The sequence below is a fragment of the Corvus cornix genome, chromosome 14 (genome assembly GCF_000738735.6).
Source record: "Corvus cornix cornix isolate S_Up_H32 chromosome 14, ASM73873v5, whole genome shotgun sequence".
Taxonomy (NCBI): domain Eukaryota; kingdom Metazoa; phylum Chordata; class Aves; order Passeriformes; family Corvidae; genus Corvus; species Corvus cornix.
Window position 1 is genome coordinate 2,023,491 of NC_046344.1, and position 16,068 is coordinate 2,039,558.

A 16,068-nucleotide genomic window follows, 5' to 3' on the forward strand; every position below is an offset into this window, starting at 1 on the left:
ATTAAACCAAGGTGTGTCCTTCAGCTCAAGGGTTAATGGTTCTACTGCTTTTTTTCTGAACACCAAGTGCATTTTGAAGGTTCTCTCTTGCTTATTTCTGTTTTGTTTTTAATACTGTCATGTTTTTCCTTTATCCTCTTAAGAGAAATAGTACACAGAGTAGAAAGAAGAGTAAATCCTGTAAATCTAAGCATCAATTCTGAAATGCCATGTATTTCTGTGTTCCTCTTTTTAGATAGCTGCATCTGGAGATTTTTCTTCATCAGTCAAAGATATACAAGGAGCTTTCTTTAAAGAAGTCTCTCTTTCTGGTTTATGGAAGCAGACTGGATATAATTCCTCAATGCTGAAAGAAAAAGAACTAAGAAGCAGCCAGGTAAAAATTATTATGCAGTTCCCAAACCACTGCAATTTAGTGTGAGGGAAGAATTAGAAAAGTGGTGTAATGTATTTGTGTTCAAGGAACACAGGTAACAGGAAGGAACTGCCCCAATTACATCTCAACATAAACACCAAAGGGCATTTAGAGCCCAGGCAGCATTATGAGACAATGCTGTAAAAGGAAGCATTAATATGCTGAATTTAAGTTCCCAGGTTTCTGCCATGTAAATTTTCTCTTTCCAGTGCTGCATATTAGACATTTCCATGTAAAAATCTTTGACTCTGTCCAGAGAGATGAAAGGTTGGATCAGATGATCTCCAGACATCCCTCCAGCCCAAAGTTTTTCAGTGGCTGTGGGCCATGTACAGGTTTAACAACATCCCATAATGCCACTCAGTGATGTCTTGTCTTGTGAAAAAAAAATTCAGCACTGGATGCCAAACCTTGTGGTTGCTCAAACTGGACCCTAGAAGTACCTTTAGAGGAAACAAGAGAGCTGAGAGTACAAAAACCTTGCAGTAGTCACTGTGTCTTACAAGTGGATTAACGGAAGTTAACTTTAATTATGGTGGTTTAATTTCAGGCTTTGTATCTGTATGAATTACTGTCTAAGGAAAACTATCCTGTTGACCTTCTAAGGTATGGATTATATCTCTTTTGAAATGGGGTTTAGAGACTAGTTTTATGATGAGAGCAACTTTGAGGTAAACAATATGTAGTTGTTTTGTATTATTTTATGTTTGTTCATTCCTGGATACCACAGGATAATTCACCCCCTCACTAAAAAGGGTCTTCAAAACCAAAATCAGGATCAAAGCATTGCAGAGGTTTGGGTGTTTTAAGGCTTAGTTGATATTTTTCAATTTCTTTGCATTTTTACTTTCAAGAGCCTTTTAATTATAAGAAATGAGAAAGAGAGGTGAAGAAACTGTTTTAGGATGGGGCCGTGGGAAGTAAGGACTAGATCCTTCTTAAATATTCAAAAGATTGACATTTTCTTTTCCTATCAGCACAGGACAGCTTGTGAAAGGAGTAACTTGTCAGCTCATTGAAAGTATGGACACAGATACGTTTTTAAACAATTTTAAATTCTTTGAAATTAATCTTCATCTGCTTTCTCCATATCAGGTAAAACCAAAAAAAAAGACTTTATGTACAAAAACATCCTACCCAATATCCAAATTAGGTAAATTAGAATTTGGTTCATTCTGTTTTGTCTTTGGTTTTTTGTTTGTTTTTTTTTTCAGAATCCTGTATGTCTCAGCTTGTCTGTTAGCATATTTTATTTAAATCTTTTATGTGTGAATTTGTCTGTTATCATACTTCAGTTTGAAAATTTCATTTGTCACTTAAAAATTGCAAGAAATTCCTACAGCCCTTCTGACTTGTTAATTCCTGAGTAATCTGTTTGGAAATACACAGAAGTTTTGAAAACATACAAACAGTCTCATGTTCCCAAATAGAGGATGTTTCATCTCTGATGTCTACAAAAAGAAAACTAAAAAAAGCCAGATAAAAATGTTCTCTGAAGATAATATGCACAGTCTTATATATGCTAATTTATATGCTGCAATAACAAGCCTTTTTATTTTTTTCCTTTCTTTAAAATTGACAGAGGTTTAAGATCCTAAATTTTTGTTGCTTTTAGGTTAATTGTTTAGCTTGGAAGTTTTGGAAAGTCTCCAATGCATCTATTCCTCCCTTCCTCTTACTGGCACTTCCGTGAGTTATATCTTAGTCCATCTTAACTTCTGAGCACTTTTTAAATAATCCCTTCAGTCCTAAGAAAACTGATGAATCAAACAAATGGTAATTTATCAAGAATGGTCACTGTGTGTAGGCAAAGTTTGTCTCAAGTGAAAGTTGGTCATACTTTGTGTCTAGTACAGCACATTTTTGTCACAATTGAGGGGTTTTTTTCCCCTTTAGGTGGGCTTATTTCGTTTAGGTTTGCTTATTTGTTTAGGGTTTTTTTGGAGAGTGGATATATAAGACAAAACCACTGAGTGCTGCTGAAGCATATTGCTCTGTATGGTTAAAAACATTTCAGTGTGTTTTAAGACATTTGTGTAAGTTAGCAAAACTTTTCAGTGACAGCTTTCTTTCTTAGAAGAAAACCTTGCATATTGATAAGAACTCCTGAATTGTAGAACTTGTTAATTCCTTCCTTTCTTTTTCTGTCTATGTGCCTAAGGTGATAAAAGGGACTGAGAACCATTCTTTTTGTGAAATAATTTTTAATTGAAAAAGTAAGAAAAGTATTCAGTTTGAAAAGGCTCTATTCTATTTAACAACTATGAAATAGTAATAGAAAGACTTTAATGCAAAGCTCCCTACAAGCTGCAGCACCCACTTATTTGGCAACAATTGCATGTTGCTTGTTCAGGGCCATCAGAAGTCACTGGTGCTGTTGTCTACAGACCCTGGCAAGGCAAGTGCAGATGTGGGCTGTGGCTTTATTTGCAAAGGTTGTCTGCCACTCTGTGTGGAGATGAGCATAATTTTGTTTACTTTGGCAGGATTTTTGGAACTTTGATAAAAAGGAAACCTACTCTAAAAGTGCTTGTGGTCCTTAGGCCACCCACCACATCTTCATCAGAGAATTATTCCTAATGAAACAGAGAAAGGGGAAAAGTTTCTGAACTGTAGACAGTCTTGTTTTATATGGTGTTAAAGCATCTCAGAGCTCTTTCATCCACTTGCAGCTATTTATAATTCTTAGCCATTTTTTGGAGTTCAGTTCATGTCCTGATGAACTGGAAGAAGATGGATGTTGAAGTAAGGTGAGGAATAATTGCAATTTTTCTGGGCTGTCTGGTTTATGATTTTTCAAGTCCAGCCTTGTCTCTAAATGTTTCTGTCATCACAGATGTTTATGGGTATGGCTGTGGGTGTATGAAGGTCAGGTTTGCATTCTGAGACTGTTTGTTTGAATTCTTTCTGCAGTTCTGAGTACCTGGAGTACGTTACAGGCCCTTTGTGCGTCCCTTTCCTTGAACGTCTGGGGAAGGCAGGAATGGATCTTCTGAATCCAAGCCATCACAAAAGGGATGCTGTCCTGCAAAAAGTGCAGGAGTGCTTGGTGGGTATGGCTGGGAGGGCTCAGCAGAGGAGGAGACACCGTGGAGGTGGAGAGAGTCACCACCTACCCGAGTTCTTCACCTGTCCATCTGTATTCTTTGGGGGGTTTATGTACTGGTTCAACTTTATTGTTTGCTGCTTAAGGAAACCTTCCTTAACAATTTTCCTTGATTCCATGCATGTTACAAAGTGTTCTCATGAATTGTCGTTGCTGGCCAGGACAGCCTGGAGCTGACCAGTCTGCATCTTGAGCTGCTCCCCTGGCTCCAAGCAGTGCCAGTCCAAGCAGAGCTGCTGTGGCACAGGGAGCTCCATGAGAGAGGTGGTGGTACCAGGAGGATTTAGTGACTTCTGCTGTCTGGGAGCTGCAGCACTCACCAGTTTTTAGGGGAAACTAGTTCTTTGATGTAGCTGTGGCTATTCCTGTCCTTACACGCTACCAGCTGTATAATCCCCAGTGTTTTGGCAGCTGCTTGAGAAACCCCTCAGAGCTCAGCCTTCTAACAACAAGAGCTTGGGGCCCCTCTGCTGCAAGGGGCCGGGTGAGGGCTGTGCTGCCAGACAGAACTGCACCGCTTCTGCAGGTGCTGGGTCCTCACATTCTTTCTGTGTGATTCAGTATGGAATAAAGAATACGGAAAGCTCTGAGAAGTGCTTATGAAATATCACCAGCTGGATTGGTAAAACAAAAAATATAAGGCAGTCTCAGCAGAAATTGTAGATTAAGTTGCCAGTGCAAACTGTTTTGTCTTTATTCCTTAGGGCTTAAATGAGCTGTGATGCAGCTGAGTGATACAGGGCAAGAGCCAAGGTTAGCTCTGCCAACAGGGCAAATGCTTCTTGTTTCAGAACAGCTCCATTGCTGATGAATATGATGTTGACCTCCTTGGAAATCTAATCTGCTACTTACCTGCAGCCTTTCTACATGGCAGAATGTCCCTGAAGGCAATGGCAGCAGCCCTACATCAATTCAAACTTTGCCAAGAGCTCAGCCATGAGCAGAAGACTGAAATTAAATACAAACTCCTTCAGTTATATGGGTAAGGTATTGGATACACCACCTGGGTCATGCTGGTGGTTACACCATGCAAATACCAAGCATTTGCTTTGCCCAGATGAGCTGCAGTGAAAACAGCACAAAGCAGCTTCTGTCACTGGCCAGGCTCGAGGCCTTGTCCACTAGAATGACATTTCTGTTCTTGGGTGTAATGTGATAACTGTGGAACAAAATACAACCCCAGGGACACCCTGCATGACTTAAGTCCCAGAGGAAAAGGAGAGAAAGTGTAATGTTTGAGGGGGGCAGGCAAATAGACTTGCTGGCCTGGCAAGAGAAGGGGGTTACAGGCAGAGAATGGCACAGGAATGCAAAGAATGGGAAAATGGAAGTGGGATACTCGGTGTGCTGGTGTGAGAAGACAAAGAAAGAAGACTGCAAGCACCTCTCACCATAGGAGAGAGCAGAGAAGAAGAGGGATATAAAGCTCAAGCAGCTGAAGCAGCAGAGTTGGCAGCCTGTTGGGTGTCACTAAGGTCTCAGATTAGGCGAGCGACTGGAACCTCACCAGTATCAGCCAGGCAAAGAACAAAGCCATCCTCTGTCTGACAAGAATAGACTGTTTCTCTCTTGCATTGTCCCTCAGAACTACCTGCATTTGAAAAGGGAGACTGGATGCACAGTTTCTAACCACCCCTTCACCCCAAAGTCCGCCACTTGATCCACCTAATCACGTTAGATGCTGTTCAGCCTCCTGCTAGTCAGCATTTTTCTGTGATAGGATAACTGTATTTTCCACCAGATCCCAGCCCTGCATTGATCTTGATGCAGATCGGTTTTATTGAATCGTGGCACATGGTGCTAAATAAGATTTTACTTTATTTTATATTATTTAATTTTGAAAATATTTAAACGTCCTCATAGTGGAGCAACAAAGCAAATAAAGTTGTTTGTGGGAACAAGAACTAGTACCATATTAGTTGCTACCCTCTTCTGTAGGCTCTGTCAGGCTTAAAGTTACTTATCCAAGTGTTTTATTAAGTCACCCACCAAATGGGCTGACTAACATTTGTCAGATTTGGATGATGTTTTTACTTCTCTTTTGATAACCATTTTGCAGACTACTATTGCAATATGAACTGACAGAAAATAGTAAGTTTTCTTTCAAAGAAAGAATGATTTCTCTTTGTTCAAACACTGTAATGCTAAGAACACTTGACTATTGAGGGAGAGCTCCATCACCACCATATTTGAAGGGTTTTTCTGATTATATTGCAAGTTCCACTGATGCCCTATGCCCAGAGAGATAAGAAAATACAATCTGATGCTAGTAACAATCAATCATCACATTGGCATAGAACTGTCTGTGTTTCCTGTATGATAAAGTATTATAAAAACACTGAAGTTTTAGTATTACTTTTATTGTAACATTCTTTATTAATATAATTTTTCAAAATATTTTTTTCAGCTCCTCAAACAACTGGACAGCAGAAACAACATTAGATGTTGGACCATTCATAGCTCTGCTGTCAAAAGAGGAATTAAATGTCCTTGCTGAAAAGGTATGCTTTTTTAAAAAATTTAAAATTTATAACAGGTATTTTAGAACTTGGATTTGTGAATGTCATAATGCAGTCTAAATTATGTAACCTGAATGCTAAACTAGGTAAATAATTCTTTTGTCAAGGAACCTTGTGTTAATATTTCACATATGCTTGATTCCATCAAATGAGATTTTTTTCTTGAGAGTAATGTTACTATAAGCAATTATTTGCATGTGTACAATGACAATTATACATTGTCACATAGGAAAAAAAAGGGACATTTATAGTGACACAGACTTATTTTTAGTACTTTACACCTTGCAGTGCTCTTTACTCCATCCCCCTGCCTTCCAATCATAAAAGTTGTGTTTCTTATCCTGTTATTAATGGGATCATACTGATCAAATTAGCATTTACTCATGTGGCCCTTTGCCCTGGGGCCAACATAGTACAAGTAACGATATTTGATGGCCTCAGCATTGCACTTTGTAGTTTCCTTGCCCTCTTTAGTTCATATAATCTTAATTTTTTAATGCATAGGAGTAAACCATACTGGATGAGAGATTCATTTTTCAGCAGAAATATGTGAACACAGCAGCTTTTCCACTGGAGATAATGCTTATAATTGACCAGATAGAATAGGACTCTTCAAAGGAAAGTAAGGACTCTTCAAAGGAAAGTAAGGTGTCTGGCAGGGTGGAGGAGAGAGGTCAAAAAAGCTTTAAGAAGGCAAACAGGTCAAAGTTATTTCTCATAATTTAATTGGGTCCCTATCCTCAGTTCTTATACTTACCTGGCAAATTTAAGACAAGCGAGATAAAGCCCGTATTAAAATGGTGGAACTCATTGCTCCTCCATTGGCAGTGTCTGGACACAGATGCCAATCAGGCAGTGCTCAGGTGTTGCCAGAAGCTGAGAGGGCATACAGGAGGGAGAATCACTCAGAATTTGCTTTGTTCCTAATATTTTCCCCCTCAAACGTGTGCTGATGACCTTTCAGTAGCAGCCAATTACTCTTTTCTGAAACGTCTGCACAATGGGACGAGGCTGAGCTGTTACTAACCCCTGCTTTGCTAAGGGCTGCACAAGTCTTTCTCCACAAATTGGTTTGTTTTGAAAGGGAGAGAGAAGTCTTATTTATTCTTTCCTTCTGAAGTTCCCAGATATCATCTTACAAATAGCAAAGACAATTGGACCAGTTTCTTCAGCTGAAGAGCTTCTTCTATCAGTTGTGTTCGAGTCAGTCTCCAACAGCACTGGCAGCATCCGCCTGTCTCTCAGCAGAGCTGGTCAGTATTGCACCTGGGGCCTCTTCAAAGTGCTGCCATTTGGGGCTGTGATGGTGCAATTCAAACAGACTTTGTCTCACTTTGTCATCGAATGCATTCTGAGAAGCCAGACAATAATAGTGAAGTATTGAGCAACTTAAAGACTTCTGGCAAAAACCAGTTGGGAGTCTTCATTCTGCTGCTCATCAGAGTTGTATGATGCACTGACTAATTGCTGAAACACTTTTATTACAGGATTGCATAATTAAGCATTTCCTGAAATGTTTCTGAGTGCACAAAGGAAAACGATGAATGATGTGAATTAGAGGGGTTTGTTTATTTTTAATGTTTTGTTTATTTTTACTTTGTAATCTAATTGAAACCCCTTGAACTAAAAACCTGTGAAGGTGACAAGTTACCCTCGTGCCAAAAGATTGCACATAGTTAATCCTTTGCCAGACATGAGCATATGGTGACTGATCTGTTCTTAAATCTGACAGTGGTGGCACTGTGTTTTTTCCGTCCAAATGGACAAAGTTTGTAATCGTCTAAAAGGTATTTTAATTAGCAACCAAATGAATCTATTAGAATCTCTGGTGAGGAATGGATCATTTTCTTTCTATAAGGTACATACTTTGACTATGTTTGATTATTATAGTAACTATTCTTTCTCTTATCTGAAATTCACCCAGGCAGAATTTGTAAGCTGTACCATCCTGTGCCATGGAAAACAATCCTGCTGTGGGGAAAGCTTTTGAAAGCACCAATGGGAATTTAGACCCAAACAAATTCAAGGAGTTTGATATTGTCTGCCTTTATCTTTGAAAATCCCCCCACTGGTTTTCTGCCTAGCAGAATAGAGATTCAAGCTCTCAGCAAGCCCTGGGCCATGATGGAAATCCAAGTGCTTGTATAGCAGGAAGGCTGAATGATGACTATGTGTCTCTGGGAATGAATTTGCCTCTTACAATGCTGTATTCATAGACAGAGAGAGGTGGAAGGAGTTCTAAGACTTGTGTTTTTTCATAGCCTGAAACAAAACATGACCTAATTTGATCAGAGGAGTCATTACACAATCATCAGGCTCTAAAAAAAGCAGGATCAAGCTGGTGAAATAGCAGGGTGTTAGTTCACCTGTATGCATGAAATTCATTCTTCCTTCAACAAGTAAATCAGCAGATCATAAGCCATATTTCTTTAGACATGGGCCACAGGACCAAAGGTTCAGCAGCAGGTATTTCAGTCTGCTTGTGTCCTTATGTGTGCTTTTTTAAGCCTTTGGATCTACATGAATCCCAAAGACTTCTCTAATCACCCCAGCTCATGTCCAGTTCGATTGCAGAGCTCTCTCATCTGCATTGCAAGACCAATACAAACCTGCCAGCAAAGCTGATGGTCTTTGTCAAAGGATAACTTGGCTCTAAGGCTGTGGAGGCTCCTCAGTCTTCACTTGGGGTGCATGAGCTCAGCTGGGGGAAAGTGTGGGAGGTGGGAAGTTGAGGGATTGTTTGTGCTACTCTAGGAAATGCTTCTGCAGTCCAAACATGGTACTGAGCTTCTGTTACCAAACATAATCTCATCAGCTCCATCAAATTCACACAGTGGTTTCAATAAGGAATGAGGTTTAATTACTGATTTGTAAATCACTAAAAAATTGGGTATTACGAAAATTACTCCAGAATGACATTGATGCTTTTCATGCCACCAATGCTATTTTGCATTTCTCACAGTTGTGAGCTAATATTAATAACAGTAGCAATTACCAGTGACAGAGTTCTTACATCTGTGTCTATATCAAGATTAAAAACAAAGGTTTTAAGGTGCTTCAGGCAAGATGGAACGTGAAAAGCAAGACTTGGGAACTGTGTGTCTGAGATGCTACCACAGAGCAGTGGCAGTGCTGGAGAAAGAACTCGGGTTTCTCACTGAGTATATAGCACTGAGATGCTATAATGTGTATATATGTTTTTCATCAAACTACATGTATAGCAAAAGGAAGAGCAAAGGGGCATCACATCAAAAATCTAATTAGTATTTCCCTGTGTAATCGCACCAGTGTATCTGGTGTGTTAAAAATAATAAAATCAATGGGTTTTTTTCAAGGACACAAAGTCTTAGGTTTTCATGACTTGGGGAAGGGAGCTGCACTGTGTCTGGATGGGCAGTATTTACATGAGAAAAGCTGACCTTCTGCAGCAGGGGAAAGGGAAACAATGCAGCTTCACAAGAGGGAGGTAAAGGGAGAGCAGAACATCAGCTGGTACAGTGGAAGCTGAACAGCATTTTCGTTTGCTCAACAGATTCAATCTTTTCAGTGTTCTACCCACTACTGCAGCTTCCTTTGATGCAAATAAATCCCTCCTCTGCCTCCTTTCAAAGTACAAATCTACTTTGTACATCCTCACTTTAATTTATTTATCTGGGGGAGCTTAGCTGAGGCACAGCATCTGTGAAATCCATGCTTTTTACTGGTAATGACCGTATCTGAAGACATGTAGGGATTATTTGGTTTAGATAATTATTTAATAAGGTTTTCCTAAATTAGTGACAGGAGAGGGAGCAGTAAACAACCACATTAGGATTCTAATTTCTGCTTTCCATCAACATTAGAGGTAGATTATGCCAACAAAGACTAGGATTTGTTAAAACACACAATGGAAACTGTCTGGTTGGATAATGCATAGGGCTGGAAGCTGACTGTAAATAAGATCTTTAAAGGCAGTTTGTCTGTCCAAACGGTTCTGTGGTAAGTGAACAGCCCTCTCTAGATCCTGACATTTTAACAACAGGCTTGACATAAAGAACAAGCACCGTGCTTCTCTGACACATCCAGCTCCTCTCTTCACCTTGTTTAAATGTCAGGCAAGTCTTACAAGACATATCTCTATCAGGGCATTTCAGAGTGCAAGGACCTCTCATGTCTGTTACTTTCCTGTTGAGTTGAATTTGCTATTTGAACGTGGCGTTTATTCAGCTGAAGCTCTTTTTGGTGAACTTCCACCAGGGTCATCCCAAACATTTGCATTTCACTCTTATTGAATCAAGGCTCCCAGCAAATGGTGGCTTTACCTCAGAACGAGCTCTTGCCTGGGTTTTGATGCCTTTAGAGAATTAGACTTGAATGAAACTTGCAAGATACTGGTTGTTCTTATTGCACAGATCCATATTTTCGTTTTATTATGGCATCTTGCATTGTAACTGTTCTGAAATGTATGTCTGCTCTTGTCCAGCATGCACTGCCTTTGGAGTACAAAGAAAATAACCAATGTCTTGCAAATTAGGCAAATTCTGGTTTTATATCCAGGACGTGAACAATATAAATATTTTTTAAATTATTTAATTACAAAATAATTAATTTATCAATATCACATCAGCTGTAGTTAATTTTCATAGCCTGTTGCTCTCTTAAATATCAATATTGCTTTGATTTAGTTTGTTGTCTCTTTGATGAAAACTCTTTTGACTTTTTTCAGATTGCCTGGGAGCCAGAGCTCCTTCTTCAAATGAAATAATTAAATTAGCAGAAGCAAATGTCTTTTGGTCAGTTCAAGAACTGGAGTGCATGGACCCAGGGACTTTTGACAAAAATGTGGAACTTCTTGGGGCTGTCTCAGGTTTTAACAGCTCCCAGCTGACTGCCTTGAAGGAGAAAGCCAAGCAGGTAACTATCCTGTCTGTGAAGGAAAATTAAATCTGTAATTTGATTTGGTGTTATTGAACTATGCAGTTCTAAAATAACTGTGCTATGTCAATGTCACTACTGCCACAAGAATATCTATGGTTTATTGGAAAAATAATGTGAGGTGGTGATAGAAGACTATTGCCCTTGCTTTAGAGTCAACAGGCAAGTAGTTCTGAGCTATTGGCAGCTGGAAAAGTGAAGTGTTTTTACTTTTGAATTGCTTTTCTGCTGGCTTCTCACTTTCCTTTCATAAATGAAAAATCAGCAAGCAGTACTAGGGGCTGTTGGTTGCCCTGCTGAGAATTAAGCTTGGCATGTTAAACTGTCTACATCGATGCTAAATAGAGCTTACAGTGGGGTAAACCCAAACTGACTGAAAGGGAGTTATTGGCTGAAAAAAGCTCCTTCTTCCACCTTCTTGTTGCAAGCAGGGACAGATCCATCAGTAGGAAATATTAGGGAGGAAAAAAATCACCTACAGTTTGTCTTTACCAGGAGCAGAGTCGGTCAGAGGACTGTGCTGGGGGCAGGTCAGCACTCTGGCTGGGTCTGGGGCATCTGTACCTGGTCTGGGCTCTGAGTGGCCCTGCCTGGGCCAGTGTGGGCTGGCAGAGAAGTCAGACCTCACTCCATCCCTGTTGTTGCCACTGCACTTCTCCCTAGGGGTGACCTCCTCTTGCTGCTTTGTGGTTGCCTGCACTGCCAGGGAATAGGCAAATTCCCAAACATAGTTTTGGTTCAGCAAGGAAAAGCCTTAGGGTGCAGTAAGACAAATTGTTTTGGTTGCAGAAAACCCAAAGGTGAAGAGGTTACTGGCCCCAGCCTGGCTTCAGCTTCCTGTCAGCAGCTTCTGCTGGAGGTTATCTGCTCTCTGCTCCCATCTCTGCATGCCTACTCTGTAATCCCTTTCTGTCAAAATGATCCAACATTTAAAAGTCCTTTTTAGGTCCCATCAGATAATTCTGACAGAATGAGGTTGGGAAGCATTTACAAGTTGCACTTGGCTGTAAGTAGTAGAGAGTGCAAGAGGCTTGGAGACCTGAGGGCTGTGACCTCTGGAGGAAAGTGGGAGCAGGGAACAACATGGGCCTGGGCAGCATCTGTTTAACCAGCAGCTGCAGCCAGTAGTGGAGCTGACCATGGATTTGGGGTAAATAAGGCCAACTGTGCATTTTTTAGCAGTGAAGCTCAGCTTTTAAAACAGTGGAACTGCAGGTGCTTGAAGAGCAGTGGCACTGCCCAGATTTCTGCAAGCAGATGGTGACTCTCTGCAGTTGTGTCTCTGCTGCCTTGTTGCAGGAGGACAACTGCAGCAAATGTATTCTTCCCAAGACAGCTTCCCTCTGTCAGCATGGACACAGGTGGGTAGGAAAAGGGGAAAAAATGTAATTCTAGAAGAAGATAAAAACAGTGCTCCCCTGGGATAGTGGGAACTAATATTCTTTACAGTAGTGCAACAACATACTGGTGTGCTTACAGAGTGGTATCAGTTGTAGGGAAATTGCCAGCAAGGTTGATACACTCACTTTTTTGGCTATATTCAAAGACACACAGATCGGTAGTGCACTGAATGGCAGTATGTTTATTCTCTGTGTGAGTGTTTGTACAGATTTCTGCTAGACAAAGACAGACTTCCTGTATATTAATTTGCAAAATGCAAGGTGGTGCTACACTGAACATAAAGCACGAGAAATGAAACAGGACATGCAAAGCTTTTTGAAACTATATGCATAAGATGCTGTTACGTTATTAACATCTTTGATTAAAGGTTTTATTAAGCCTGTACTACTCATTGTTCCAAACTAATTCAAAAGGTCTGGTTATCAGATTGTGTCTTAATGAAAGTAAGAAGCTTAGCTCATGTGTAAGTGGAAGGTCTCCCAGCTCTGCAGCAGTGACAGCTGTATGGATCTGTAGTCTCTAGGTGAATGAGGACAAAGGAGTGTTTCAGTTTCATGTGTTGTGTTATTTATATCATTCTGCCTGAGATTTCACCCAGCACTGTCAGATAATACTATTTATGAAGTACTTCAAATTCTGTAGTTTATGGCCTAGATCAGGAAACAGACGTATTTTTGCCTGCATGTGTTTAATGTATCTGTTAAGCTAGAGAATTAAAAGCTTTAAAATTGGGCTAATGCTTTTTACTATCTATTTTCTTTGGAAAAGATTGAAGTTTCCCAGACTTAGACCCTTTATGACATTGTAAAACAAACATAAAAGATCTGGTGGAAACTCAGTTGGGAGGTACAAGTCCAGCAATGCATCTCTTAAACAAATCCTTAACCCGAGGGTCATAGCTGGGAAAAGCAGCCTGGCAGCTCTGAGGCTGCTCTGTGCTGAATATGCACATTGGTATGAACAGCAGAGAGCCTGCAGCTCTGTGTAAGGAGTATTTAATTCCAGAGGTCCAGAGTCCTGAGCCCTACTTCTTTATTTTCTGGAGGTTGTACAGCTTCATGTCTATCTGATGGTGCAGACACTGTTTAGTAGGCAACTACAGAGATGCTCTTCAGCAAGTCCCAACTAGCTTTGTCCTTTCTAACTTTTTGAACAAAACTTAAATTGTAGCTATCCTGAAAATGGAGTAAATATTTTTCTGACTCAGACACCCGGCCGTGGGCTTTTAGTTGTAATTTTCTAAGTGGAGTTAGCAGCACAGTGTTGTACTAGAAACCTGTCATGTATTCACTGACACAAAGTAGAGTAGCTGAAATTCATGAGAGCTTTAAAATGAGCCTTTTTTTAAATGGATGCCTGTCTTGTTCAAGTCACTTCCTCCAGCCAAAATCCAGTGTCTTTTTCTGGAAAGGCAATTGGCCACATCCAGGGAGATACTGACCACTGTCTATCATCTTCTATCATTGTCAACTAAATGTAATTGACAGCCCTGGCCGCTGAAAATTCAGCTCTTGATGGACTTCTATTATTCTTTATTCAGGCAGAACTTTTCCTGATATCAAAATTTCCTTTGGGCTGCTTGGTGACAGCTTTTCAATCACTGTAACTTTATCACACATAAAGTCAAAAGCAGGGGAAGTTGTCAGTTTAAATACATTGGTACTGGTTTAGAAGAGCCCCTTCTTATATTTTGGGGTTTTTTTACAAAGCTTTACAGATTTAATTCTATCTGTACAAACACATCTAAATTATTTTTTATTTTAACATTATATGAACACAAACTAGGAGTAGGAACTTTAGGAACCAGCTCTTTGTTGGTATTACTCAATTCTCTACTTTGTCTTTCCTTGTCAGTGACTGAGCCAGGGTGACTGGTCACAAAAGCAACTTAGAAGTCAGTCCCCTGGAGCGATTGCAGCTGGGTAGAGGCCTGGGTAGTCCAGGTGCTGCTTTCTTGGCAGTATAACAGTGTGGATCTAGGCACAGATTCCCATTTTTATTGTTCTTAGTGGTTTTGCTCCTACAGCCACACTTCCAGCAGGTTCTGTTCTGACTCATCAACAAGTCCAAGCTGTAAAAATTGCAGCATTTTTAGATGAACTGACCATTGTTGGTGTAGAACCTCAAAAACCTTCACAATACCTTAGCTCTGCCTTTTGTGTGCAAAGAGGAATATTCAGGTTTTAGGACTTTTAAACCAAGGGGTTTGGGAATGGTGTGTATATAGAGGAAGAATCATAATTATCTAACAGTTATTAATGCTCTCCTCTAAAGGTTTGGGGGTCGCTGCCAGACTGGAGGAGTTACCAAATCATCTCCCTGGGCCGCATTGCTCTGGCACTCACTGAGCAGGAAATCACAGAGCTGGATCTGCACTCCATTGACACCGTTTCTGTTCTGAGTCAGCAAACAGAGTGGACTCTTACCCAGGTGAGTGAGTGAGTGAGTGAGTGAATGCAGTCCTGGTGAAAGGCTCTGGATTCACGCCCTTTGAGACTGAAGTCCTGGAATTGCCTAGGAAACACCACACTACTCCCTGCTGCTTTTCTGCAGCTGTGACCCCAGTGAAAGTGGCCAGGTAGGTCAGCACTGGTGTCTGCCTGGCTGGGGGCTTCCCTGGGGAAGTGGCCAAGACAACATCAATCACTGTTAATTAGGGTGGGGCTGAGTGTGTTCTTTAGCACTTGCCCACCAAGCAGTGGAAAGAGGGCAGCAGCTCCTCTCACACTGGCCCTGGAACAGACACTACTGCTAGGAGTACTAGTCCTTCCTAAGGACAATCACAGAATAAGTAGTGTGTCCCAACCCCAGCATTGCCCTAGAAGCTCTTTTTTGGCAGATATACTCCTCTCATGTTCCTTTCCTTGGATAACGTCTAGTTATGTCAATGGGACTTTCATCATAAGAGTTAAAACATTTTATTTATACATGCAATTGGCAGCATGTTTCTGACTTTGTGGCCCACACCATCAGGGCTCTGTGGCTTCACAGATGCTGGCATGGTGGCAGTTCTGGCAGAATATCACAAATCTGTTTAATAGATTCATGTTCTGAAGGGCACCATAAGAAGGAAGCCCTTGGGAGGACTTTATACAAAACCAGTTTGCTTTTGAGGTTTCCTACTGTCAGTAAGAGTACCTATTTAAAAGAGATTCATCCTGCTGAACTTCAGTTGTCTAAAAGTTAGGCAGCTAGTTAAGCTAGTTATTTGAGGCTCAGCTTTGTGGATAGATTAAGAAATCTTGGAAGATGCTTGTTTCTTTCACTGGCTTTGGAGGATGCCTTGGTGACAGGCTTGAGCTGGGCTCAGTTTTTAAAGGCTTAGTTTAGAATGAGCACCATCCTAAAGTACTTTGGCTTGGAAAGGCACTTTGGTACCAATATCCCATTCATATCTGAAAATTAATCCTAGACACAGTCACCACTGATAGATATATGGCACTTAAATAAGACAAGTCATCCTGAGTATTAAAAACAATAAAAATTACATACTGATCCTCTTAGGTATTTTATATTTTCTTGTAGGATTTTAACTGATTCTGTGAGGCAATCCAGCACCTTTTCTTCTGGTGAAGGCTTTCCTTGTGACCTGGCAGAAGAAATACTCAGTGTTTTCACACCAGTTGCACTTAGCAAGTGGTTGGGTAACAGTGCCCTGTTTAGTGTCACATATAGGTGGTGACAGTGCTCCTCCTGAAGGCCATGGCCATCCA

The 16,068-nt window shown here is 40.5% G+C and overlaps 1 protein-coding gene across 4 annotated transcripts in view; it reads left to right on the forward strand.

Moving 5' to 3' along the window:
- The window catches only part of OTOA (otoancorin), a 41,524-nt gene that overhangs the window by 14,206 nt on the left and 11,250 nt on the right, over positions 1–16,068 (forward strand). For all 4 annotated transcript variants that reach the window (XM_019281804.3, XM_019281800.3, XM_010392453.4 and 1 more), the window contains 10 exons: positions 236–376; positions 966–1,021; positions 1,393–1,510; positions 2,031–2,104; positions 3,329–3,464; positions 4,313–4,503; positions 5,929–6,022; positions 7,161–7,293; positions 10,746–10,933; positions 14,630–14,785. In XM_019281804.3, the coding sequence (XP_019137349.1) occupies positions 236–376; positions 966–1,021; positions 1,393–1,510; positions 2,031–2,104; positions 3,329–3,464; positions 4,313–4,503; positions 5,929–6,022; positions 7,161–7,293; positions 10,746–10,933; positions 14,630–14,785 (1,287 nt within the window). The remainder of the gene's footprint in view (positions 1–235; positions 377–965; positions 1,022–1,392; positions 1,511–2,030; positions 2,105–3,328; positions 3,465–4,312; positions 4,504–5,928; positions 6,023–7,160; positions 7,294–10,745; positions 10,934–14,629; positions 14,786–16,068) is intronic.